General features: G+C 34.8%; 2 protein-coding genes across 7 annotated transcripts in view; both read right to left on the bottom strand.

Annotated features, from left to right (window-relative positions):
- LOC126507303 (complement factor H-related protein 2-like) overlaps positions 1-19,330 on the bottom strand; it is a 133,089-nt gene extending 113,759 nt beyond the window's left edge. For 4 of the 5 annotated variants that reach the window (XM_050151588.1, XM_050151586.1, XM_050151587.1 and 1 more), the window contains exons 1-4: positions 19,175-19,330; positions 14,645-14,839; positions 12,329-12,505; positions 4,644-4,826 (exon numbers count right to left, since the gene is read on the bottom strand). In XM_050151588.1, the coding sequence (XP_050007545.1) occupies positions 4,644-4,826; positions 12,329-12,505; positions 14,645-14,839; positions 19,175-19,247 (628 nt within the window). In that variant the 5' untranslated portion in view covers positions 19,248-19,330. Of the gene's footprint in view, positions 1-683; positions 3,274-4,643; positions 4,827-12,328; positions 12,506-14,644; positions 14,840-19,174 lie in introns of those variants that run through there. The other variant, XM_050151590.1, reaches the window with a different exon arrangement.
- Positions 1-25,513, bottom strand: part of LOC126507302 (complement factor H-like) — a 325,893-nt gene that overhangs the window by 109,797 nt on the left and 190,583 nt on the right. The gene's annotated exons all lie outside the window — the stretch shown is intronic.

Below are 25,513 nucleotides of genomic sequence, written 5' to 3'. Positions count from 1 at the left end.
GTGCTTTGAGTGTCTGGGAGAACTTGGGGCAAAGAAAACCATGATTAGAAGATATTGACTGAAAATTATTTATTCCATTAAAAACAAACAAGGTTGTCATTATGTTTCCTTAGGAGTAAAAGGAAGAAAAAAATGAGGTGTGGGTGATCATTAGGGCACACAGGCATGTAACCAGCACAGGACTTCAGATGATACTGTTAGTTTCACAACTGATAGGAGGAGGGAGAGCAGAGTGTTTCTTTGTAGTGTACCTTGGAGTCAAATGCAAGACATTTTCCACTCAGGGCTTGGGGTCCCAGGCTTGTGAAATGCTACCTGTGAGATGGGCATGCACATGGCTCCAGAGGGCCATCATGCTGATCTTCAGATGGCATGGAGTAGCTTTGTGAGGTGAGAGTAAAATCTCAGTTAGGTTTTAAAGTTGACTTCCGTGCACAGTGTCTGCTTTATCCTGGACAGTGTTTTATATGCCTTTTGATGTGTATACTACTCTTCTTAGGTAACATCTTCAAAATAGGTTCAGTTACCTATAATTGTTAGTAATATGAAGTGTGTCCATTTGGCTTCATTTATTTGTGAACTAATGTAATTTTGAAGATCAAGAGAATATGTATTTATATCATTCAAGTCTGGTGTTGTTTATTGTGTTTGTCTGTCTCATTAATCCACATTTAAAAGAGAGCTATGGAAAAACTCAATTGTTTATTCACTTAAATGAATTTCTTCTTCAGATTTATAAATATGTTTTGCCGCGCCAGCATGGCAACTGTCGTTTTTCTGAGCAAGGGACATCAGGATTAACACGCAACACAACTTCAGGTTCTGCAGACTAGCCTTTTAGTCCACTTTCTCACAAGTATATATAGCCCTCAGCAGGGGAGGCCAAATCAGCAATAGCAGAAAGCTCATCACCATAACTCAATGGCTTAGAGGTAAACATCCTTAGAAACATTGCTGAAAACAACAGATTGTTCCTGTTTTTGTTCCTGTTTTCAACCAACCTCAAGAGTGCAAAACACACCAAGTGGGGGTGCGAAGGCCTGTCCTCTAGGGACCCAACAATGTTTCACATATTAAATACGTTACACAATATCTAATTTATGTATATATATATTTAGTAAATTTATTTTATCATTTTACAATGATCTTAATTTTTCCCTTTTAGTTTTTGTTTTATGTTCTATTTTCTCTGATGTGAATAACCATCCTGCTGTGGTTTTGGCTCCTGTTTTCATGGAATGTCTTTATCATTCATTTGCTATAGTCTTAATGTGGTGTCTCCCAAACAATACATGTTGCTTCCACATCATCTTCATAATGATACCATAGTGGGGTTTTCCAGGTAATTGTGTCCAGAAGCCTTTCCTCACTAATGGAGTTAGTTTCATTAAAAAGACACTGCAGAGCACTTCCTTGCCAAATGCTGCCATGCAGTGGCACCTACTTAAGAAAAAAACGTCATGGGCAGTTACTAAATTTTATGCCATCATCTTAGATATGCCGTTCTGTACAACTTTCTGACATGAGTGCCTTTTAAGGCAGCACATCCAGTTTACAGCCACTTGTTACAGTGGTACTGGCAGACAACTGCCTTCACAAGTGTTAAAGTTAAATACGATTATTTTAAAAATTATTTTAAACTAGTAATAGTTAAGCATTTTCTTGGCATTTCAGCAGTATGTCCACTGTCTAATAATATATGATATACAAGAAACCTGCTCTGTTTATCTTTTAGATTTCAACATTTTGAAAGGTTAGACCTTTTTTTTTTGCCTAAAGTAATTAAAGGAAGGCTGTTTAAGATGAGTGAAAAAGATCACCTTAAATTATGTATTTGAAATTCCCAGAATTACATGCTGAAGTGCCAGATAGAATATTCTGAACCATCAATCAGTGAACTGCTATTTGTTATTAAAATCATCACTGACATCTTTATAGTTCTCCCAGATATTAGTGAACCTTTTTGAAATTCTGATCTTAAGTAACTTATTGGTATGGTTTTAAACTGATTGTATTAATGGTAGAGATATAGAAAAATAAAGATAAACATCTATATTCCTCAGTTTATACAAGAGTTATATCTTACTAGCCATAGTACACTGAAAACAATGTTTAAAATTCATTTTACATACTAATGTTTCATTAATCAGAGTTAGAAACACAGGGCTTTTGAAATGTTGCTTGTTTTCATTGGTCAAACAGGAGCTATGGTGCATTACTGCCACTCATTTTTGCAGTATCATGTTACATATTTATAACCCAGAAATAAAAATATAAGACTGCAGCATCAGTTGCTGAATATATATCACTTTTTCACTGTCATAAGGCATACAAGTTATGTTTGGTACTGTAAACTAGAAATTGTCTTAAAGATATCAAATAGAAACCTTTAACCTATTACCTCTAAAGATAAATATAGTTTTTAAATAAATTTTATTGTATTTATTGTTAATTTCCTTTTCTATTACTTTGGGTACAAGTATATATGTGCTTATTGCCTGTTCAGAATAAATATAGCTTTTAATATTGTCATTATGATAGCTACGAAATCAGATACACAGTAAATTTTAATTATTTTGTGTAACTATTGAATATTTAAATTGAGAAATTAATATGCTCAGGAAATAATAAAGATACTTTTAGATCTGTTTTTTAGCATAAAATATTATGTAGCATTATTTATATTAATTATCAATGTTAAGTATGACAGTTTGGTTGTTATATATTTGTGAAATAATACTAATTTGGAGACTGGGACAATATGGGTTCAGTTAACTTTGGATCAGAGAATTAGGTTAAAAGTATTGAAGAAAATTGGAGAACTGAAAAGTGGTGGATCAAAACAGACCCTGAAGTGATTGCATTTTCTTGTCATTGTTTATTGTGCTAGGACTTGCCACGCTCTGGTTTAGATATTTTGAATGCACTTTTTTTGCATTTGTAACAATCATATCTCAGGCTCCAAATTAATTAAGTTTATACTTAAGAGAAGAAATACTTCAAGCATAAATTGAAACTGTGTTAGTAATATGCATGCATATTTCTAAACAAAGGTTCATTCATACACTAAGCTAACTTTTGTACAACTGGGATAATTGATGTAACCATCAATGCACATTGTACGGAATGAAGGTGACGTATTTGCCTTTTTATATCCACGTTTACATATAAATTCTATATAGTCCCCTGATTGCATATAAATCTTTCGAATTTCTGTCCATTTGGGACTTATATTGTGTTTTCTCATAATTTCTTCTGATACTATACAAGCATCTGAAAGGAAAAAAATACCAAAATATTATTAAGTAATTCATAAACCTACAGAAACTCAGCTTTCAAGCCTTATTTTTTATTTGAAAAAACTGTATAATACAATAAGTCTGATTCGAACTAGAAAGTAAGTAGCCAACAAAAAATGCTTAAAGAAAATAAAAAAAAAAACCTGAAGGAATGCATCTCTAACATTGCTTCCATAACATAATATTCTCTGGTTAGAGTAGCATTTAAAAATGAAAAATATAGCTGCCAATATCAAGCATTGAGAACATATAATCCCCACCACAGCAGAAGATGCATAAAAAGAGTGTGGGGAAGAAGCAAATATAGGTGCAAACATTCTCTTAACAGTCCCTTGAGATATTTCAGAATGAATGTGCTGAAAATGGCTAAGATGGGAAACCATCTTGATTACCATCAATTAATAAATGCATAAAGACAGTGTCATATATTCATATGATAGAATATTTTCAGACATCATAGATAATTTTTTATTATTTGAGTGAGAAAATGACTGCAGGACAATAAGTGAAATGAGCCAAAGAGAGCATGTTAAGCTTCATGTATTCTCTTTTACAGTGAAAATTAAAAAAAAAAAAAGAAAAGTCCTGAATATGTGACAGTGGTAGAGTTTGAGTGGTATGAGTGGGAGGGTGAGTTAATAGAGAAGGAGGGACATGAAGTGAAATAAGACAAACACAGGAAGGAAGATCCTTTGTGATCTTTCTCACACAGTGGAAAGAAAAACAGATCACTCCTGAGTGCCTGCAGTGATTAGTAGAACTAGATGGCATATTTAAGGGAACGGGAGGGTGTATGAGAGATGCTGGATTTAGTCACAGCAAAATGTACACAGGTATGGAAATATTATGCTGGCATGAAAATTTATGAATATCAATACATGTTAATAAGCACTCAATAATGAATTGATGGGGAATCTTTTCCAACCAATTATCTTTAAGAGGTGGGACCAAGTTAGTGTGTGGCTTTCTGGGACCCAGAGAAAAATGGCATGTGACCCAGGTGCCCTTCTCTGTGTGGTTTTCTCACAGCACAACTGAGTTTGGACATCTCATTCTTGTTTCGTGAGCTTTCCCCTTATAATAAATAAAAATATAATTGTTTTATCTTTTAGCTGCCCTGGTTATTTCCCAAATTGAGCTAACTTCTATAATGAATAACATGTAATTTTGTTAACTATTTTTATATAAAAAATCTAATAATCTTGTTTTCTTTATATGCTGATATTTGGTAAATGTGACTGTGAGAAAAGAGTAATTATAATGTATATACGTATTATTATAAAGATAAAAATATCCCAATTATGAAACTGACTTTCCCATGATCTATGAAAATGAGTTACTTACTTAAACATTTTGGTGGCTCTGACCATTCTCCATTTCTACATGTTATTTTGTTGTTGCCCTGCATTTTATTGAAGGACTTGCACTGATATTCAATTGATGATAATGGTGGGTATTCTGGTAAAGGGAAGGAGGTGATGTCTCCATTGTCAATAGATGGAGGCGGCCCACATTTCCATGTTGAATCTAAGAACACAATATTTGAATGTTTGAGAGATCAAGCCAAAGTACAAGCTCAAAAAGAACCAATGAAAGTACAGATTAAACATAATATCAAGGTTTTAGTGGTTTGTGGCTACAGAAATTATGGCTTGAAGAAAGTTTAATTATATAAACAGAGAAAACACATGTTATATTTATTTATGAAGAACCTTTGAGAAGAAAAACAGTGAAAGAAAATAAAAAAAATAGTTAAGTAGAAACCCACCTTAAATGAACAGCACAGATTGTATTAAACTGATATTGTAGCTATGACAAAACACCTGGCAAAAGGAACTGACAAAGGTAATTTTTTTTTTTTGCTCTTTGGCTTTGGCTCACAATTGGAGGGCCTAGTCATGCTCTGAAAGTCATAGTGGTGAGAACACAAAGTAGCTGCTCAGACTGTGTTTGCAGTCAGGAAGCAGAGAGAGATTACTATTGTTACTCAGAGTACTCTCTCCTTTTATGAGTTAGAGGGTCCAGCACATGGAACATTGCTTACCAGTGCAGGGTGTTCCTTCCCATGCAGTACCCCAATCTAGTTATCTTAGTCTAGTAGATGCTCAGAGACATATCCTGATGCTTGTTGACTGGGTGGTTCCTGCTGACAACCAATACTCATTATCACATTGATGATGTATGGTGTATGGTGCAGGATTGGCTTAACACTAAAGCAAAGTTACTTCTTTTTCTTTCATTCCCTTTAAATCAATTTCCTTACATTACACAAGATATATCATTTTTTTCCCTGAGCTTATATAATCAGACACCAATTGCTATTCTTTTATTTCTTAAAATCAAAGACTACCATCTCAGCTTTTTTCTCACATCTATTTCTGAACCATGACGATCTATACTTGTTTATTCTCTATATTATCAAATTATGGAGTAAAACATTAGGTTTAGGGTATTCTCTAGAATTGCACTGTGGATGTGCTCACCATACCCACAGTTTTATGCAGATAATATAAACAAGCTATAGAACACAGATAATTTAAATGGCAAAGAAAACTTTGCAAATTTCTTATTTATAATATCAAGATGAAGACACCAATCTAGCTTCTTTTTACCATTTACTCTCCTTTCTCCTATTTTTCCTTCTTTTACATAATCCTTTTCTTAAGAAAAGAGAGTGAAATCAGAGGAGAAATGATCTCTTTGAAGTAGTGTAAAGGTACAACTAGGTTAAAACAACTTCATATAGGTTTGTGTATTTTATTAATGTATTTTTAAATAGGTTTTACTTAGTCTCTTTATATATCACCATATAATTCTATAAAATAATAATTATTAATTCTCTTCTAAAGCAAAGAGCTTGACTAGCTCAGCTATCTTTGCTGAGGCAGACCAGGATGAAATACTGTTAGAGCTAGAGGGGAAGAAGGACACCAAGAAAACAAGAACTTCTAAACACATCAGGCACATGTAAACTCATAGGGTGTGTGACATTATGCACAGAACATACATGGATCTAAGCTATGGTGTGGGAAGTCTTTCTCTATGTGTGTTGCTTTTGTTGGATAATGAATAAAGAAGCTGCTTTTGGTCAATGGCTTGTCAGAGTGGAGCTAGGCAGGGAAAACTAAACCGAATGATGAGAGAAAGAAGATAGAGTTTGTAGAAATCATGAAGCCACCAGAAGAGAAAGATATGAGCCACCAGCTGGAACTTTGCCAGTAGGGCATGTGTCTCATGGTAAAATATAAAATTATTAGAAATGGGTTAATTTAAAATATAAAATCTAGCCAAAAATATGCTTAAGCTATTAGCCAAATGGTATTGCAATTGATTCAGATTTCTGTGTGGTTATTTCAGGTCAGAGTAGCTGGGAAATGGCCTCCTACAAGGGATTGGCTCGCCAATGTGGGTAACTAAATCCACATAAAAACCTGAGAGAGTTTAGAAAGGAATTCTAGACAAAATAAACCAGAGTTTAAAGCAGATTCTTGATCTGTTTGCTGACAGCAAGCAGAGACTGACTGCTTTAAGAGAGGTCTTCCTGATTCAGTGGTAGTAGCAAAAGAAAAAAACTGCATGGTTTCCAAATTGTAGCTCCCTGTTTCGTGCTGCCAACATGAGCTCTGGCTCCTTCAGGGTGGTTGAGCACTTGAATATGGTTTGTGAGTAGCATGTTACAATCTGCTTAATGGTGCTACATAGATCCATTATATACTTGGAACTGGGTTAGTGTGCAAGGCTCACAGGAGACAGTGAACCGACCTTTGCATGTGGACTGGGTGGAGGCAAAAGGCAAAGCAGCCTTAGTCCTAGTAACACTGCTGAGAAGTACTCCTTGACAGAAAAGGATTTCAGATACACAACAGGACAGATTTAGACATAAAAGACCTCTAAACAAGACACAGTGTACATAAAAAATGCACATAGACTTGGGAGAGAGAAGAAAAAGAGTGAAGACACAGTAAATATAACATAAAAGAGTATAGACAGTCATAGATTAAAGGAGTACAGATAACAAAATAAATATTAAACTTGTAGAAAAAGTTATGGAATAAGAAAAATAAGCCATAAGCCATATAAAGATTAAATATACACATAGTCTGTTTATCTAAGTAATATTATATTCTTCTGGGGTCTTTGATGGAGTTGAATATAGGTAGTTATAGTTATAGTTTTCCTTAGTTATGAAAAAAGATAAAGTAGATATAAATATTGTAACTATAATTTTGTTTGATACCTGTTTTGTTATATGTAATTTTACTATGTTAAAGTTAAAACCTTCCTTTTTATTTAAACAGAAAAGGCGAAATTTGGGAAGTCATTCTGTATTTATGCTTCTTTTATTGCATAATGAGTAAAGAAACTGCTTTTGGACAATGTCTCTTCAGAATGCACCTAGGTTGGGAAAACTAAAATGAATTCTCAGAGAAAGAAGGCAGAGTGTAGAAACTATGGAACTGCCAGATGAGAAAGACATGAACTGCCAGCCAGAACCTTGCCAGCAGGCCATGAATCTCATGGTAAAATAGAAAATTATTAGAAATGGGTTAATTTAAAATGTGAGAGCTAGCCAAAAATATGCTTAAGCTATTGGCCAAACAGTATTGCAATTTATACAAATTTCTGTGTGGGTCAGAGTGACTGGGAAACGAATAAGCAGCCTCCTACAACAAAGCTAGACATGGCCCTAGTCCTTTAGAGGGAAGTGGACACAAGCCCAGAATCTATCTACAATTGATTACATCTCATGACAGAAAAAAATTTTAGTTTTCTCCAAGGTAGTCTCAGTATTTGAGTAAACAAATCATGATATTAGCATATCTCATGCCTAGCAACAGATAGCTAGCACAAAACAAACTCAATGACATTCTCGCAACTTAAAAAAAAAAAAATTTGCAAGTCCTTTACATATTATCATTTTAAGTTTTGTGTTTATGAGATTTCTTTGTGCATGTGATGTGGAATTACCCTCTGTATGCTGTGAATATGTTGGTTAATTAATAAAGAAAACTGCCTTGGCCTGTTAATAGAGCAAAACTTAGGTGGAGAAAACTAAACTGAATGCAGGGAGAGAGAAGGCAGCAGAGTCAGGGAGAAGCCATGTAGGCTGCTGGAGCCAGATGGAACTTTACCTGGTAAGTCACAGTCATGTGGCAATACACAAATGACTAGAAATGGGTTAAATTAAGATATAAGCTTTAGCCAGTAATATGCTTAAGCTATTGGCCAAACAGTATTGCAAATAATATGGTTTCTGAGAGATTATTTTGGGGCTGAGCAACTGAAAACTAGTGGCCTCCTTATTTACAATGCGTGTTTTTGTCAAAGAAGTTTCTCTGTCCCTTCGCATAAGCTGCTTCCAAATAATCAGTCAGAAACTTATATTAATTATTTGATGCTCAGCAGGTAGCTTAGGCTTATTGCTAACTAGCTCCTATACTTACATTATTCCATAACTCTTTTTTTTTTTGTTTTGTTTTGTTTTGCTATGTTTTTCGAGACAGGGTTTCTCTGTGGCTTTGGAGCCTGACCTGGAACTAGCTCTTGTAGACCAGGCTGGTCTCGAAGTCACAGAGATCCTCCTGCCTCTGCCTCCCTAGTGCTGGAATTAAAGGCGTGCACCACCACCGCCTGGCTATTCCGTAATTCTTATCTATGTTTAACTACTTGGCTTGGTACCTTATCTCAGTAAAGCATTCTAATCTTGCTTCCTTGGTGTCTGACTGATGACTCCTGGCTATGCTGTTCCTCTTACCAGCATTCTTAGTTTGGTCATCCTGCAGATGCTTCTTACTTGGCTACCAATTAGAATGGTAAATATTTAAGGCATACAAGATTCTCTAATCCACAGCATTTTTCTATGGCTAGCTGTATTTATTTCACTTTTTCCTTGCCTCTTTTTCCTCTATTTGCTTGTTTGTTTTGTCCTACTCGACTTTGTTTTTATTTTATCTTATTCATATTTTTAGATGTCTGTTTGTTTGTTTGAGAGAGAGAGAGAGAGAGAGAGAGAGAGAGAGAGAGAGAGAAGAGTTGTGGGGTTAGAATGAGGGGAGATAGGGAAGATCTGGGAGGAGATGAGAAAAGGGAATCTGTATATTGAATGAAAAATAAGTCTTTTCAGTTAAAGATATTTATAAAGTAATTACAAGCTTGCTTGTATTTTATTGTTAATTACTTTGGTAGGTTTAATGATATCCCCACCTGATTCTACATTTTAAGCTCCCAAAGCAAAAAAAAAAATATGACTTTATAAGTCAGAATAACTTCAGAATTGTGATTAAGGATCTTGAAAGAGGTGGTTATCTTTATTATCTGCTATGACAGAAGACAATGCCATGGCAGAGGTAGGGATCATGAGAAAAATGTTCAAATATGACAAACTACTGAGTTTGAAATTGGAGGAAGATGACCCTCACCAGACAAAACAATAGAATCTTGCTACTAAAAAGGCAGGTGAATAGAACTGCTCTTAGGGAAAATAAAGAAACCAGGGGGCTCAACACTTGGATTGGAGCCAAGAGGCAATGTCTTGGATCTCTTGTCTCCAAAGTTATAATGAATAGATTATACTGTTTGACTCTACCAAATTTGTAGTGACTTGTCATGGTAGTCAGAGAAAGAAATCCAATTGTACCAAGGCAATGATATGCCATTTTGTGAGAGTTCAATACTAGAAAAAAAAGTTTTCTTGTTTTCCTCAAACAAATATTATCAACTGATGTTTATAAACATATCCCCTGCAATCAAACTTGACTGTTTTCTTTTTCAGTGATGGTTAAAAAATGACAACCATGCTAAAAATTATTACATTAATGTTTGTTGTTATGTGCAACAGTGTTCTGAAAATGTATCCATGCATCACTTATACGAATGGTATCCTGAGATGTAAGATGATGGCACTGGAAAATTCCGAATTGGAGATACAGAGGGTTGTGAGCTGAAACAAGGGAGCAAAAAAACACAGTCCTGTATGAGCAGTCAGTGTTCTTAAGTGCTGGTACAGCTCCAGCCCCCCCCCATGTTCATTTTGAACATATGTGGGATTTAAACTCAAAGCACAAGGGTTTTGAACATTTAGATTTTGCTCTGTTTTGAAACCTTTTTCCCCCCTCAGTATATTTTATGTTATATCAAAAAAAATTTTAACCAGATGGTAGTTTAGGAAGTTATAATTGCAAGAGTAGTTTTAAAAACTAGAGGGCCACCTGGGTGGTTGTGGCACACACCTTTAATTCCAGCACTCTGGAGGCAGAAGCAGAGCCAGGCAGATCTCTGTGAGTTTGAGACCAGCCTGATCTACAGAGGGAATTCCAGGACAGGTTCCAAATCTACAGAGAAATACTGTCTCAAAAACCAAAAAAANAAAAAAAAAAAAAAAAAAAAAAAAACCAAACAAAAAAATCAAACAAAACAGAATAAAAAATAGAAGGCCCAAAGTAATGTTAAAACTGATGGAACATAAAATGTCTATGTATATCTATTCATTCGAAAAATGTTCAAAAGCTCTTAACACATGATATTTGTAACTAGCAATAAAAATGATCATCAGAAGAAAAGATAAAAAGAATAAATGGAGACACCCCATGCTAGCATCCCATTCTGAAACCTAAAACCAGGTTCTGAAAATCATCAGAGATAGTAATTTTGTTGGAGACGGATACCTGTAATAGTGCCAAGGAAAGTGAGCTACAACACACTGACACAGTGACAATGTTTTGCTGGGGGAGAAGACTCTCCTCCAGAGGATAACTGGACTGTTAGAGCAGGCTCCATTGGCGGGAGTGCCAGCAATCTTATCACAGATCCTGATGACCAGTCAATGAGAGGGGGTGTCTTAGAACTCATGTGGGGTAATTTCCTGAAATATGCACTTTAGTTTTCTTCCAGGGAAGACCAGTATTAAACATTTGCTAAGAATAAACTGTAAAATCTAGAAGAAACAGAATCTGAACACAGATGACACTTCACATTGAACCGCTGGCTGCAAAGACCTGTAAATGGACAAGTGAGACTGGAGGAGTATTAAGTCTAAGTAGAAAAATGCTGAGATCAAGCAAGTGGGCATTTAACTCTTGTTAAAAGGATTAATATTTCTTTTCAGACTCTTCAGAAATTTGGAGAGGAGACCGAGAGGCTGTCATTTATAACTACATGCAGGTTTTGATGTCTGGAAATAGACTATATTTTTGTTATAATTATTTGCACTGGTGATAGCTATGCTGTGCTTGACAAATGCAATTCAAAATTCAGAATTATTTCTTTAAACTCACAGCACTATTTGAAGAGTTTATTATTATTAAGAGTTACTTGAAAGGTATTTGCAGCTAGGAATGGTGGCTCTTGTCAGATATCCCAGCATTCTTTAGGCTAATACAAAATGATCTTCATTGAGTTCAAGGACAAGCTGGGCTACATAAGTAAGTTTCAGGTCATCCTGAGCTTCTACTAATACCCTGTCTTCAAGTGTAAGAATATTTTGCTCATGTTTTCATTACATTTGCATGTCCATATAGGACCTTTAATAAAAATAAAATGTTTGATGAGCGACAAAACACTAACATTCATTTTCTAAAGTATGTGATTTACAATGCTGTTAACAATGCCATGAAACACTTGCCAATACAGTAATCAATTTAAATGATAACACTTTCATTAGATTTTCCCTAAAGTCTATTGGGATTTAAAAATGGACACATTACAGTTTATATTTGTAACTCATTTAGGTCTTTATCTCTTTAATCATGTCTTGATTCCTATGAATCATGGTTTAGCAGACAGAAAATGGTTTGACTATATCATGAGCAGTATGTCTTCAGAATGTACTCCTATGATATTTCTACTTATTACATCCACTTAAAATAGACACAGAAAGCAGTATATTTGGATATCCGTTTAGATGCATCTGTAAATCAAGTAGAAACGACCAGTGGAAAAGTCAGAAAAAAGATCTTTAACACATTATCAGTAAACTTGATTTTAAACCCTACAGATAATGGCAGGAAATGAGAGCACAGTGTGGTACTTACTGGTGGAAATGCATTTGGGAGGAACGGACCAGCCCTCTTCAGTGCAGGCCATGCTGCTCTGATTATTTTGAAGGCTGTAGCCTGGATTGCAAACGACTTGTACAGTATCACCTTGTAAGTGTGTTAGTCCTGAAGATGTAGAATTACCATTTTCCACAAAAGGAAAGAAACATAGCCCTTAGGAAGAAAAAGAGATTAATTCACATTATGGGAGAAATTAAGAACATGTTAGATTGTATATTAAAGGATTGTTAGAAGACCGACACATCTGAAGCAGGCTATACGAATAAAGTTTCTGAAGCTTACCAACTCCTGGTGGTCTACGGTGTGAGTTTTCTACAGGGATGCCATGTCTCTACTTTTGAAATAACTTTCCAAATTTAATATTTTACAACTGAAAGACATCTATATGAAATAGTTTTTTATATACTTACTATCTTTCATTTCTGGATGTTTTTTCAACAAGTGATGATGTTGTCTGCTGTACTGACCTATCCTGTTTCCTATAAATTTCTTTAAAACACCTGTCTTCCCAGGGTGTGCAGCACACATTCACTAAAGGATCAATGTATTATAGGTAACAAGTCTAAGGATATAATGAGCTCTGGAACGTGCAAAAGTAAAATATCTTTCCACAGAATATTTGAGAGTTGTTTTGATTTGCATTTCTCTGATGGTTTCTTAAATATCTTTTAGCCATTTTAGATTCATCTGTTGAGAGTTCTCTGTTTAGGTCTGTATCAAATTTTTTATTCAATTATTTTTTCTTTTGATGACCAATTTCTTGAGTTTTTGTATATTTTGGAGATCAGTCCTCCATCCAATATGGGTTGGTGAAGATTTTTTTCCCATTTTTTAGGTGGCCGTTTTGTCTTGTTAACCATGTCCTTTGCTTTACAGAACCTTCTCAGTTTCAGGAGGTCCCATTTATTAATCATTTCTCTCAGTGTCTGTGCGACTGGGGTTATATTTAGGAAGTGGTCTACTGTGCTAATCTGTTTAAGTGTACTTCCCACTTTCTCTTCTTAGAAGTTCAGTGAGGTTTGTTTTATGTTGAGATCTTTGATCCATTTGGACTTGAGTTTTGTGCATGGTGATAGATATGTGTCTATTTTCATTCTTCTACATGTTGATACCTAGTTATGTCCGCACCATTTGTTGAATACACTTTCTTTTTCCCATTTGATATTATTTGCTTCTTTGTCAAAAATCAGAGGTTCATAAGTTTGTGGATTGAGTACCGGGTCTTCAATTCAGTTCCATTGGTTCTCCTTTCTGTTTTTATGCAAATACCAGCCTGCTTTAGTACATGTTTAAGAATCTTACACCTGTATGAATAGCCAAGATCAAAAACACTGATGACAACTTTATGCTGGGATGGCTGTGAGGTAAAGCGAACATTCCTCCATTGCTGGCAGATACTGCTTGTTCATTCCCGGCTTCTCAGACCCCAAATAATCACTTAGAAACTATATTAATTACAATACTGCTTGGCTTATTAGCTTATGCATATTTCTAGATAATTCTTACATCTTAAATCAGACCATCTCCATTAATCTGTGCATCACCATGAGGTTGTTGCCTACTGGCAAGATTCATGGGTCTGTTTCTCTGGTGGCTATATTGTGTTTTCCTAACTCAGTTTACTTTCTCCTCTATCTCTGCTTGGATTTTGTTTACTCTATTCTGTCTTGTAATAGGCCCCAGCAGCTTCTTTATTCATTAATCAAACACATTCACAGCATACAGAAGGAATCCTACATCAAACCAGTCTAAAATTCACAATGCCAGGGAACCTAGACAACAAAGAGGACCTTAAGAGAGATTTACATGGATCTAATTTACATAGGCACTTGAAAAAGACAAGATTTCCTTAGTAAACAGGGAGTATAGGGATCATAAGATAGGGTAGAAGGTAAGTGGGGAGGAGGAGAGGGGAGCAGAGAAAATTATGTAGCTCAATAAAAGCAATTTAAAAAAGAATATTTGCGAGAAAAGATAATCCAGACACAGTGGATACACAAAGTGACTTTTACTTTTGCCCATAAAAAACATGGCTAAGTTGCTACTAAGTAGATGTTTGACAAGATCTGTTAGTTGTTAAATGTATTCATCATCATCTTTCAATTATTAACTATTTTTGTAGACCACCTGTTGACAATATGTTCTCCACTAGATTTCCCTAAGAAAAATAGTTCACAAAACAAAGACTGCACCTGACCCTTCCCCAGCCCAACTCCGTCACATTCTGGACCCCACGAACCCTTCTTCTCTTTCTTTCACTCAGTATTTTTCTAAGAATAGACATTTACTCACTGAGACACTTTGGTGTTGGTGACCATCCTTCTTCTGTGCATGTTATGAGATTCCAGAAGGAATTTGAAGGAGACACAAAATTATATTCACAAGAGTAGTATAAAACCTTCCCACTAGGAACAGGGGACAGTGGGTCATATTTCTTTGCATCATATAATATTCCGTGGCTTATTTTTGGAAAATCACAAAATCTCTCTGAAAAAATAAAACAAAGACAAAGAAGCAAATGCTAAACATCACTAATGAAACATCAATTATTTTTTGTAGTTGATGATCATTTTTTATTTCATATAGGTTAAGTGGATATAGTTTAAGCGCCTTTTGATGTATCATTTCATCACTGAAGAACAATGATCACCAAGAAGCTCATAAATAAGTATAATAATTTCTCTATGAACCCACCTCGGTGTTTAATCAGCCAGTACTTTTTGAGTATGTGAATATTTGAGACTGCTATTATTAATAAACACGAAGTTTACATTTTGGATTGATATTAACTATGAAGTTTTTGGGAGTATTCAAAAAGGTAGCCCAACAAGACTTTTTAAAAACTGAAATAGGATGCTAGCATAGAAACTTGACTGCATAATAAGTTATGGGTGGATGAGAGGGCTGTGCTTTGCCATCCTTCCTCATTCTTCTCATTGATATCATTGATGAATCTTCCAGGATTGTCACTAGGGTATGTTTCATGGGATTAGTAAATATGTTGAGTAGTCAGTTCAGCATGATATATAGGAACATAATTTTATTTTGTCAGGTTTCTCAATAAATGTGCTTTCATTAAAATTAGCGAGGCACAAAGAATCAAAAAGATCAATCCAATTAATATAAAACTGCAGCTTAATTCTGGTGACAATAGGTTTTTAAATACAACTACCTAGAATAATGTGGATAATTATATGTGCATGTTCAATCTCTACATATAAAGGCATAAATACTTTAAAACAGTTAACATGTGTATTGTTAGGTCTTTTATCAATTTTTAACAATTTTCTACAGGTAAACGTTTTCAGATTTGTTTTAGGAAAGTTAGTCTACATGAACTTTTCATAAAACACAAGAATCATATGCTGCTCTTACATGCACACTGCACAACTTCCCTTATTAGCAATTTAACTTTTACCCAGACTACATAGTGTAAACTAGAAATTTTGGTAATATTTTGTAGTCATATCCTCACAAACAGTGAAACATTTCATATTCATTTACTTAACATTAATTCTCAATGTTACATGATACTTAAAATTATTTTTCCTATGTGATATAGCCTCATGGAACCTGAAACTGCTAACCAGTTATTTTTGGTGTTAGGTATCTTTTAAGATAGTGGTGGTAAAATCTCCATGTATGTGGTAGGATGTGGCTTCAGATATTCTTTTTCTGTTTCCCATATGACAGAATTTTATTTGCATTCACTTATTTGCCCATGTTCTTGTCTTTTCTGAATACCATTGCTACCATCCTCTAACTGTTCTCCAACCTCCTTCAGAACCCTTCCCACACCACTCATCTAATAGGGAAGCTGCTGGCTATGCATGTTTCCCTCCCTAGTTTTCCTTTATTCACCTAACCAATAAAAATGGACATGATTATTCTCTCTGTACATTCTGATGGAAATTTGAAAGTATCTTTAGTATGGGACACACATACACACACATTTGCCTTGTACCTATTTGCCTGTTTATGTGGTTGCAGTCATTTGCATATTACAGTGTGTCCTGTTTGTGGATTAAACTCCTTGGTGCCTAACGATGCATAATATATAAATGCTTTGCTGCTGTAAGTATGTAAAGTTTTTTGTTCACATAAAAATATTACTTTAGTGTATTGATTTTTTTGTTTGGTCAATATTTGAAGAGGTAATAAAAATATACAGTTCACACAAGTATTTGCTTCAGGCACTTGTGATAGAGATTCATGACCCTCCCCTAAGACCCTAAATTCTTCTTCAACTTTCTTTTCTGGGGATATCAAAAGTCTTTATATCATTCATACAATTTGTATTTTCCTCCATCTTCTTATTCCCTTCCTATAAATTCCTTCTTCACACCATCTCTAACTGAGATTTAAAGCATATAGATGATCAGTGATGGTCTTTGAACAACTACCTTTCATTTCAGGCTTACCATAATGGCTGTACTGTCTGAAAAATTATATTTAATGTCCATATCTTATGTTTCAACTAACATAGTTGACCAAGAATATGACAATATGACANGGATGTATAAAAGTGTTCACAGAAGAATTATTGATGCTAGACAAATTGGACACACTTCAAGCACTTATTGGCAATAGAATGAATAATTAATTGTAGCAATTGTGTAAAAAATGATAAACTCAGAGAAAATGATTGATAGCAAAATACCAGAATACTCTGGAGAAATATGAGGCAATCTTATTTTTTTTTTAATTCCTGTCAGGTTGATTTTAAAACGTAGAACCATGAAGCTTCCAAGTAAGAAACAAATATAACAGCAAGGTAACATCTTTAAATTAGCTTGTAGATTTTTCTACAGAAACTGAATAATCATGTTAATGCAGCCAGCTGCATTCCCCCTCTGGGTTCCCAGGAAGAGCAGAGAAAACAAATGAAAGATAAGCCATGGCGAAATTCTCTACTGGGAGGGGTGCATTTGGAAACTCCAGCTTACTGTTTCAAATTTTTCAGACAATTTCTGCTGAAAGTTGTGAGTACCTGATTTGAGCATGTGATCGTTCTATGTTACTATTTATTATTAAGTAGAAACATCATCCAAGAAGACTCTCAGTGGGCCGGTTGAGATGGCTGTCATAAGTTAGCCACCTTAGAGGATTAATGCCAAAGGTTGCCTCATGTTTCTTCAGGGTCCGGAAATACCATTTTGCTGACGGTTTGTCTTTCTGTTGGTTGATCTCTCATCTCTTCGTCAAGCTCTTAAATACGACTTATTCTTTTATTCTAACTTGCTTCTGTCTGAGTAAATTCACTCATTCAAAATCAAAGGTGTTCTCGCTGAACATAGCGGACAATGAGGACTACTGAGACCTCAAGAACAATGGCAATGGGTTTTTGATCCTACTGTGCCTATTGGTTTTGTGGGAGCCTAGACAGTGTGAATGCTCACCTTACTAGACCTGGATGGAGGTGGGTGGTCCTTGGACTTCCTACAGGGCAGGGAACCCTGATTGCTCTTTGGGCTGACAAGGGAGAGGGACTTAACCGGGGGAGGGGGAGGGAAAGGGGAGGTGGCGGTGGGGAAAGACAGAAATCTTTAATAGATAAATAAATAAATAAATAAATAAATAAATAAATAAATAAATAATCAAAGGTGTTACTATTGTAGGTCATTTTTCAGTTGGTACAGAGCCAGACACACAGTATCCACCAATACAATAGTATCATCTGGGCTAGCAAATATAAATATATATATATATATATTGCAATAACAACTAATCAAAAAGGAGGCCATGGTTTGAGAACCAGCAGGTGACTATGGGATGGTCTGTAAGGAGGAAAGGCAAGAAAGAAATATAAACTATTATAAACCTAAAAGTTTTTAAAGAAAAAAATGAAATTAATATTTTCTGTCATTTGGAAGGACATAATTTTTTCTCATTAAAGAGAAATGTAACACAATAAAGTATCCTTAAATCTTTGAAATAATGTTACAAATCTAGTAAGGGTAGATCTCAGAAAGGATTATCTTGTTCCTATCCTTTCTACTTATGTGAGAAATGGAGATCTAAATTATCCTTAATTATATATAAAGATCAGCAAAACACAAATAGCAGCATAAAGTCTTTCTGAAACCAGAGTTAAACACAGTGACTAAGTTTTAGAATCCAACTCCTCTTTCTGGGATTGTGATTCTGGGGATATTGTGGAGTTGTCTAACACTGAGTCTTCAGACACAAAGTCAGTCTAAAGGTAAGATAATTTCATTCTATTTTTTTTTTTACGTTCATTGGTGAGCTCAGAAAAAGAGCAAATGACTGGCATTTTTGATAGTTTACAACAAAAACTCTTCATTGTCTTATTAAAGACATTTCTATTTGATAAATGATGATTTGATTAAAATAGAAAAAGTTACTCATTTTAATGACTATAAGGTGAAAATGTATACAATCTATGAAGATGAAATGAACTTCACACAGACCGAGAGATGTTTAGAGTCTCTCAGCAGCTTTGTCCTGGTCAATGTTTGTTTAATTTTGAGAATTAATTTGGTTACATTAGTTCTTTATGAATTTGAAAAATAAAATTTATTCTCTCCAAATAATATTTATAGGGTATTCACATTTTGAAGTTTATAAAGCAGAAAAACCACCTTTATTCAATTTTCCCTTTAATTGCTTATAAGAACTATATCCATAAATAAATTTGGCTATAATTCAAAATGTTTCCTATTTTTATCCCGTATTTTGATAGTTTATTTTCTATTTCCAATATTTTAATAAAATTTAAAATTAATTAAAAAGTATTCTTGTACACATAGCAGAAAATACATCTGACTAGAGAGTAGATATTGCAAATCTTTTTCCACTTACCTTCTCCTTCGGCTGTAGAAAGATGCAAGGTTAGATAGGCACTGGCTAAGAGCAACACACTAGACCACCCCATCGTCTAAAACGTAAAGCACTCCAGCAGTGGTGGAGTTCTGGGGACTCTGTACATGACTTTCATTTTCAGTGCATTATTGGAAGCTAGTTTGGTAAATATCAAAGGTCACAAGAGAAGGTCAAAACAAACAATGTTTACTCATTGCTTTCACATTAATACTCTACGTTAGTCATTTTACCTTTATTAAGCAATGAAAGAGCCAGTCTTCTAGACAATCAAACTGAAGTATTGAGAGAAAAAGATGAGAGATTAAACTTTTTTTTTTTTTTTTTTTTTTTTTGCCTTTGTATAGGCACCTTAGCTGGTAGGACTATTGGCTGCTTGTCTTTTCCCGAAGTTTGCCTGTGAACCTCTGGTGTCATTAATGCTGGTCCTCAGTGAGGAGTCATTAGTGAAAGGTCCAGCTCAGGTCCCTCAGACCCTGTGTTTCAAGATGGTGTTTTTCTTCATTGGTAGAGACTTATCTTCCATCTGTTGGGGACAACCAGGTGTAATTAATAATTGTCTATATTGCTTTGGGCTCAACAACTCAGAAGAGTGTTTCTCTTGCCTAGTTTTAGTGTGTTTCTTAGATTGTGTTTGGATTTTTAGAGGAAGTATTGTCAGCCTAATAGGCAAAATTTCATTTAATATTTCTTAGATATCGTTTTTTATTCTTTTGAGAACACTCTCTGAAATTACAGGCCCAATTTTGAAAGGGTAATTTGTATGTTTTTGTTTGATTTTTTTTGTCCTTTGAGTTCTTTCTGTTTTCATCATATTAATCTTATACATATATTTATAATCTTACATATATGATTATACATACATAATAAATAGCAAAATAATATATAAATATATTAAGTAATATGCATTTATATTGTGTAGTAATTAATATATATTTAAAGGGGTGCTAACAAATATTTTCCTCATTCTGTGGGCTTCTTCATCCCACTGAATGTTTCTTTAACTATAGAGAAACAAGTTTTATGAAATTCCACATGCCAATAGTTATCCTTAATTCTTATCACGATGTAATACTATAAAATAAGACTATTTCTATACTTATATTATGTAGGATGCAAACTATGTTTTTTTTAATAGTAGTTTCATTGTTTCAGATTGTAGGTTTAGGTCTTTTATGCCTGATAGCTTTTTGACAAGGTGGTAGATACTGGCATAATTTCATTCTTCTGCATTTAGACATCTGTATTAGTAGCATTTGTTGAAAATAATTTTTTCCAGGATATGTTTTTCACATCTTTGTCAGATATTAAGTGCTTGAAGTTACAAGTTCTTATGTTTTGATGTTTGATATTGTTTTCGTAGTATACATGTCTGGTTTTGTTCTTATAACATACTGTCTTTACCATAGTGACTGTAATATATCTTAAAATCTGAAGGGTTTTCCCTGTATAACTGCTTTTTTTCTGAAATACTTTTGGGTAATTCTGCTTTTTTCCCCTGAATTTGAATCTGGTTTAACATTTTCACAGTACAGGTCCTATCCACCCATGCTTAGGTTTATTCCTAAGTATTTTTTAGGTTATTGTGATTGGGAATATGATCTCTTTCTTTGTAGGTTTAAAAATTTCCCCATTTTTTGTCTGCCACTTTGTTTAGATGATTGTAGCTTTTGTTATTGTGGCCCCTTTGTTTTAGGAGATACCATTTCACTAAAGTGTGTTATTGACTACACTAATGGTGTCTTGTTGAGAGAATTCTCTACTGTGCCAATGAGCTCAAGTGAATTCCCAACTCTTCCTTATATGATATTCAGGGTATCCAGTCTTATGATGAAGTCTTTGATCCAGCTGGAGTTTTCATTTTTCAAAGGATGACAGACATATTTCTATTTGCAATCTTCCACATAGAGTTATCCAAATTGAACATCTTTTCCTGAAGATGCTGTCTTTTCTCCAGTGTGTATTTTTGTCTCCTTTGTCAAAAGTTCACACATCTGTGGATGTTTGAGTTTATATCTATGTTTTCAATTGTAATCCTATAATCAGTGTGTCTTTTTATGTCAGTATGTCAATACCATACTATTTTTAATTACTAACACTTTGTAATATAACTTAAAGTCTGGGATAGGGAGAGCTCCAGCTATTCTTTTATCATTAAGGATTGTTTCAGTCATCTTAAGATTTTATTTTATTTTATTTTTTGAGATTTTAGTTTTTATGCAGGCAGTTGAAGAGTAATTTTTAAATTTCTGCGAAGAATTTTGCTGGAATATTGAGGGGGGATGCATTAAATCTGTTGATTGCATATAGAAGCAATTGTTATTTTTATAATATTAATCATACCAATCAATAATAATTGGATATTCTTACACATTCTGATGTCTTCTTTAATTTCTTTCTTAAATGTTTATATGTTTTTACTATTCAAGTCTCTCACTTGCTTTGTTATAGTTATCACCAAGACATCAAGACATGTCTGTCTTTCTTTCTTTCTTTCTTTCTTTCTTTCTTTCTTTCTTTCTTTCTTTCTTTCCTTCCTTTTTCCTTCCTTCCTTTCTTTTTTTTTGCTGTTGTGAAGCCCAAGGTCTCCATGACTTCTTTCTCACCATATTTCTTATTTATTTGTGTACAGGAAGGCTACTGACTTTTGTAAATTATTTTTGTCTCCTATTAGAGTGTTGCACTATTTATCAAATGTAGAATTTTTCTAATGGAGATTTTAGGGTCTTTTATATATAAAATCATTTCATCTACATATAAAGGTATTTTTACTTCTTTATCCTATTTGTGTTAATTTTATATCCTTCAGTTTTCTTATTGTTTTAGCTAAGACTTCAAATATTACATTGAGTATGTGTCAAAAATTGGACAGTTTTGTCTTGTTCCTGCTAGTAATGAAAATTCTCTGAGTTTCTCCTCTTCCTTGCTGTAAATTGCCTTTATTATGTTAATATTCAACTTCTGTTTGAGTGCTTGTATAGTTTTGGTATAAAAAAAATTGCCTCCCTTTCCCCCACTCCTCCCACTTTCCTTCCCACCACCCATTCATTCATCAGAAAGGGTAAGGCTTTCCATGGGGAGTCAATATAGTCTGTCATATCACTATGAGGTAGGACCAAGGTCCTCCCCCCTATATCTAGACTAAGCAAGGTATCTCTCCAAAAAGAATGGGCTCCAAAAAGAAATCCACAAGGATGACCCCAACTTGGACCCTAATTAATAGTCAAGAGTGTACCTGAACTGGTTTTCCCTCTTAATCAGATTGATGACTACCTTAATTGTCATCATAGAACCTTCATCCATCAACTGATTGAAACTGATGCAGAGATTCACAGCAAAACACTGAATTGAGACCAGTTGAAGAGAGGGAGGAGTGATAATATAATCAAAGGGGTCAGACTATAATGAGCATGCCCACAGAAACAGCTGATCTGAATGAGTGGGGGGGGGTCACTGATGCTGGAATAATAATGGGGGAATCTGCATAAAATCAAACTAGGATCTCTAAATGTAGATGAGAGTTGTGTGACTTGGGCAGTCAGTGGTACCACTGGCAGTGGGACCAGGCTTTATCCCTATTGTTTGAACATTAGTGTTTTAATTTTAAGATTTATTTATTTAACTACTGCACCTATTGGTTTTGTGGGAGCCTAGGCAGTTTGGATGTTCACCTTACTAAACCTGGATGGAGGTGGGTGGTCCTTGGACTTCCCACAGGGCAGGGAACCCTGATTGCTCTTTGGGCTGTCGAGGGAGGTGGGATTTGATTGGGGAGGGGGAGGGAAAAGAGAGGCGGTGGTGGGGAAGAGACAGAAATCTTTAACTAATTAATAAAGAAATAAAAAAAGATTTATTTATTTACTATGTATGCAGTGTTCTTCCTGCATGTATATCTGCAGGCCAGAAGAGAGCACCAGATTTCATTACTGATGGTTTTGAGCCATCAACCATGTGGTTGCTTATAATTGAACTCAGGACCTCTGGAAGAGCAGCCAGTGTTCTTAACTACTGAGCCATCTCTCTAGAACTTTAGTAATTTTTTAACCTTTCATTTCTTGGACTGTTTTCATCATTTCATTCCACTGTTTGTGCTTTCATTGACTTCACTAACGGGTTTACTCATATCCTCTTTAAGGTTTCTAAACATATTTACAAGAGCTATTTATTTTGAAGTCCTTGTCATTTGCTTCAGCTCTATTGCATTTCTCAGGGCCACCTGTAGTAAGTAGGGTGTCTGGGTTCTGGTGGAGACATTATTTTGGGTGCTACTTGTTGTCTTTTGTGCTGGTGTCAAGGCATCTGAGTTAGGACTGGTTGCAATTTTAAGTGTTAGTATTTTGTCTTGTCTTGTTGCATGGGTGTCATATTCTTGTTTCCTATTACCTTATCTAGATATAGAGACATGTGGTGGCCTGTTTTGCCCAGTAGTCCTAGCTTACACGTTTGGCTACTGGTTTCACCAGGAAAAATTAATCTGAGTAATCAGCACTGACAGTCAGGATTAGTGATATTACTAGGGGGAGGATCTTAAAATCCTCTAAGACTCTAAGACTAAAGTTGTTCTTTTTTTTTTTCTCATGAGGTTCAATAGAGTCTCTAGGGAGTGGAGTCAAAGAGGGAGGATAGGTTTCTGAAAATCCCTACGTGGCTGGAAATGAGACTCTGGATCTTATTATGTTATCACTTTGATTAGTCTGCACCTGTTTATTGAAAAATTGAGACTATTGATATGGTGAGTATTACTGAGCAAGGTTTTTTGATTCCTGTTATTTGTTTGTGATGGTGGAAGAAATCCCCTACTTTTGATTTACTCTTCTGGAATTAGTCACCTTTTGTACTTCTTGGTGTAATTAACTTCCTTAGACTCATTTTAGTTCCTTCTGTCGAGCTGGGCTGGTAGACAATAATTGCGTATATTGGGACAACATTCCCTGTAATGAAAATACTTTGAAGATTTCAATTCTTTATTTGTTCTGTACATTTAGTGTCTTATATAAAACAGAGGATGTTTTATCTGGCCTTGTCTATTTGTTGTTCTATATTCCCCCTCACCTGAATATGGATGTCTTTCCCTATATTTGGGTAATTTTATTTTCTTTTTGGCTGAAAATATTTTGTTACTTTGATCTGTATTTTTCTGTTATGTTTTTGATGAAGAGGTTATGCCTTTTCACAGAGTTCCAGAGCTTTGAATTTATTTTTAACATAGTATGGAATTTTATATTATGCATCCCGATCCCACTCACTTCCCAGTCCTCCAGTGTCTGCTCTCCATGACCTCTCCCCCACAAAAAAAGAAATAAAGCAGAAATAAATAGAAAAAGAAACAAGTTCACTTTGTGTTAAGCACTGTTCTCCTTACCTCATTGTGTACTACTGTCTAAGAATAATATAATTGTAATCACAGTTGAATATTTAGTTGTTTGTCAAATCACTTAGCTTTCATATATGTATAAGGATATTTTAAGCAAAAATGTAGATAACAGTTTGAATAAGTTATGACAAGAGAATCTATTTATGAAAATATCTCCTCTCATGTCATGAAATTAAAGAAAAAAATGTATGAAATAGTGTTGCCTCTGTTCTGTGTTTATATGTACATGTGTGACAGAAAAAAAATCATGTCTCTTGGAGCAGGATGTTCAGGTGGCTTTGGAATCCTTATGTAAGTACTGTGAGGAAAACTCTGATCATCTGGTAGAGAAATACATGCTTTTAACTGAAGATTCATCTCTCTAGCCCCTATAATTGCTACTTTGAGTTCATCATCATTCTGTCACCTAGTTTGCTTTTTTAGAGAAAATTAATATGAGAGCACTAATTTGGGAGTGATATATCATCTTTATTTTTATGTATGTAGGTTTTTTCTTTCTTTTTTTTTTTTCAATGGGACCTGAGCATCTGGAGGCAGGTCCGTAGTTGTAACTTTTGATAAGGGTACGTTTCTCACATTCATTGAGTGGGCATTTGGAATCTGTAGTTACTTTAACTTTAGCTGGAGATTTAAATATTTATTCCAACAAGGGGATAATGATGTTTTCAGGGAGTGTCCCATCCCTGAGGAGTGCCTCTCTGCTTCTTCCATAGAAACAATTGAAAACGTGAGAAGGGGAGGATGGGGGGAACTTGGGGAAACAGGATGATTGGGATAAAGGAAGGTTGGATAGGGGAGCAGGGAAGCACATATCTTAGTTAAGGGAGCCACCTTAGGGTTGGCAAGAGACTTGAACCTAGAGTGGCTCCCAGGAGCCCAAGGCGATGTCCCCACTTAGTCCCTTGGGAAGCTGAGGATAGGGAACCTGAAATGACCCTATCCTATAG

Source organism: Alexandromys fortis, unplaced genomic scaffold (genome assembly GCF_014885135.2).
Source record: "Alexandromys fortis isolate MF-2015 unplaced genomic scaffold, M_Fortis_MF-2015_v1.1 scaffold_71, whole genome shotgun sequence".
Classification (NCBI taxonomy): Eukaryota; Metazoa; Chordata; class Mammalia; order Rodentia; family Cricetidae; genus Alexandromys; species Alexandromys fortis.
The sequence above is the reverse complement of the archived record's forward strand: the minus strand, read 5'-3'. Positions and strand labels throughout refer to the sequence as shown.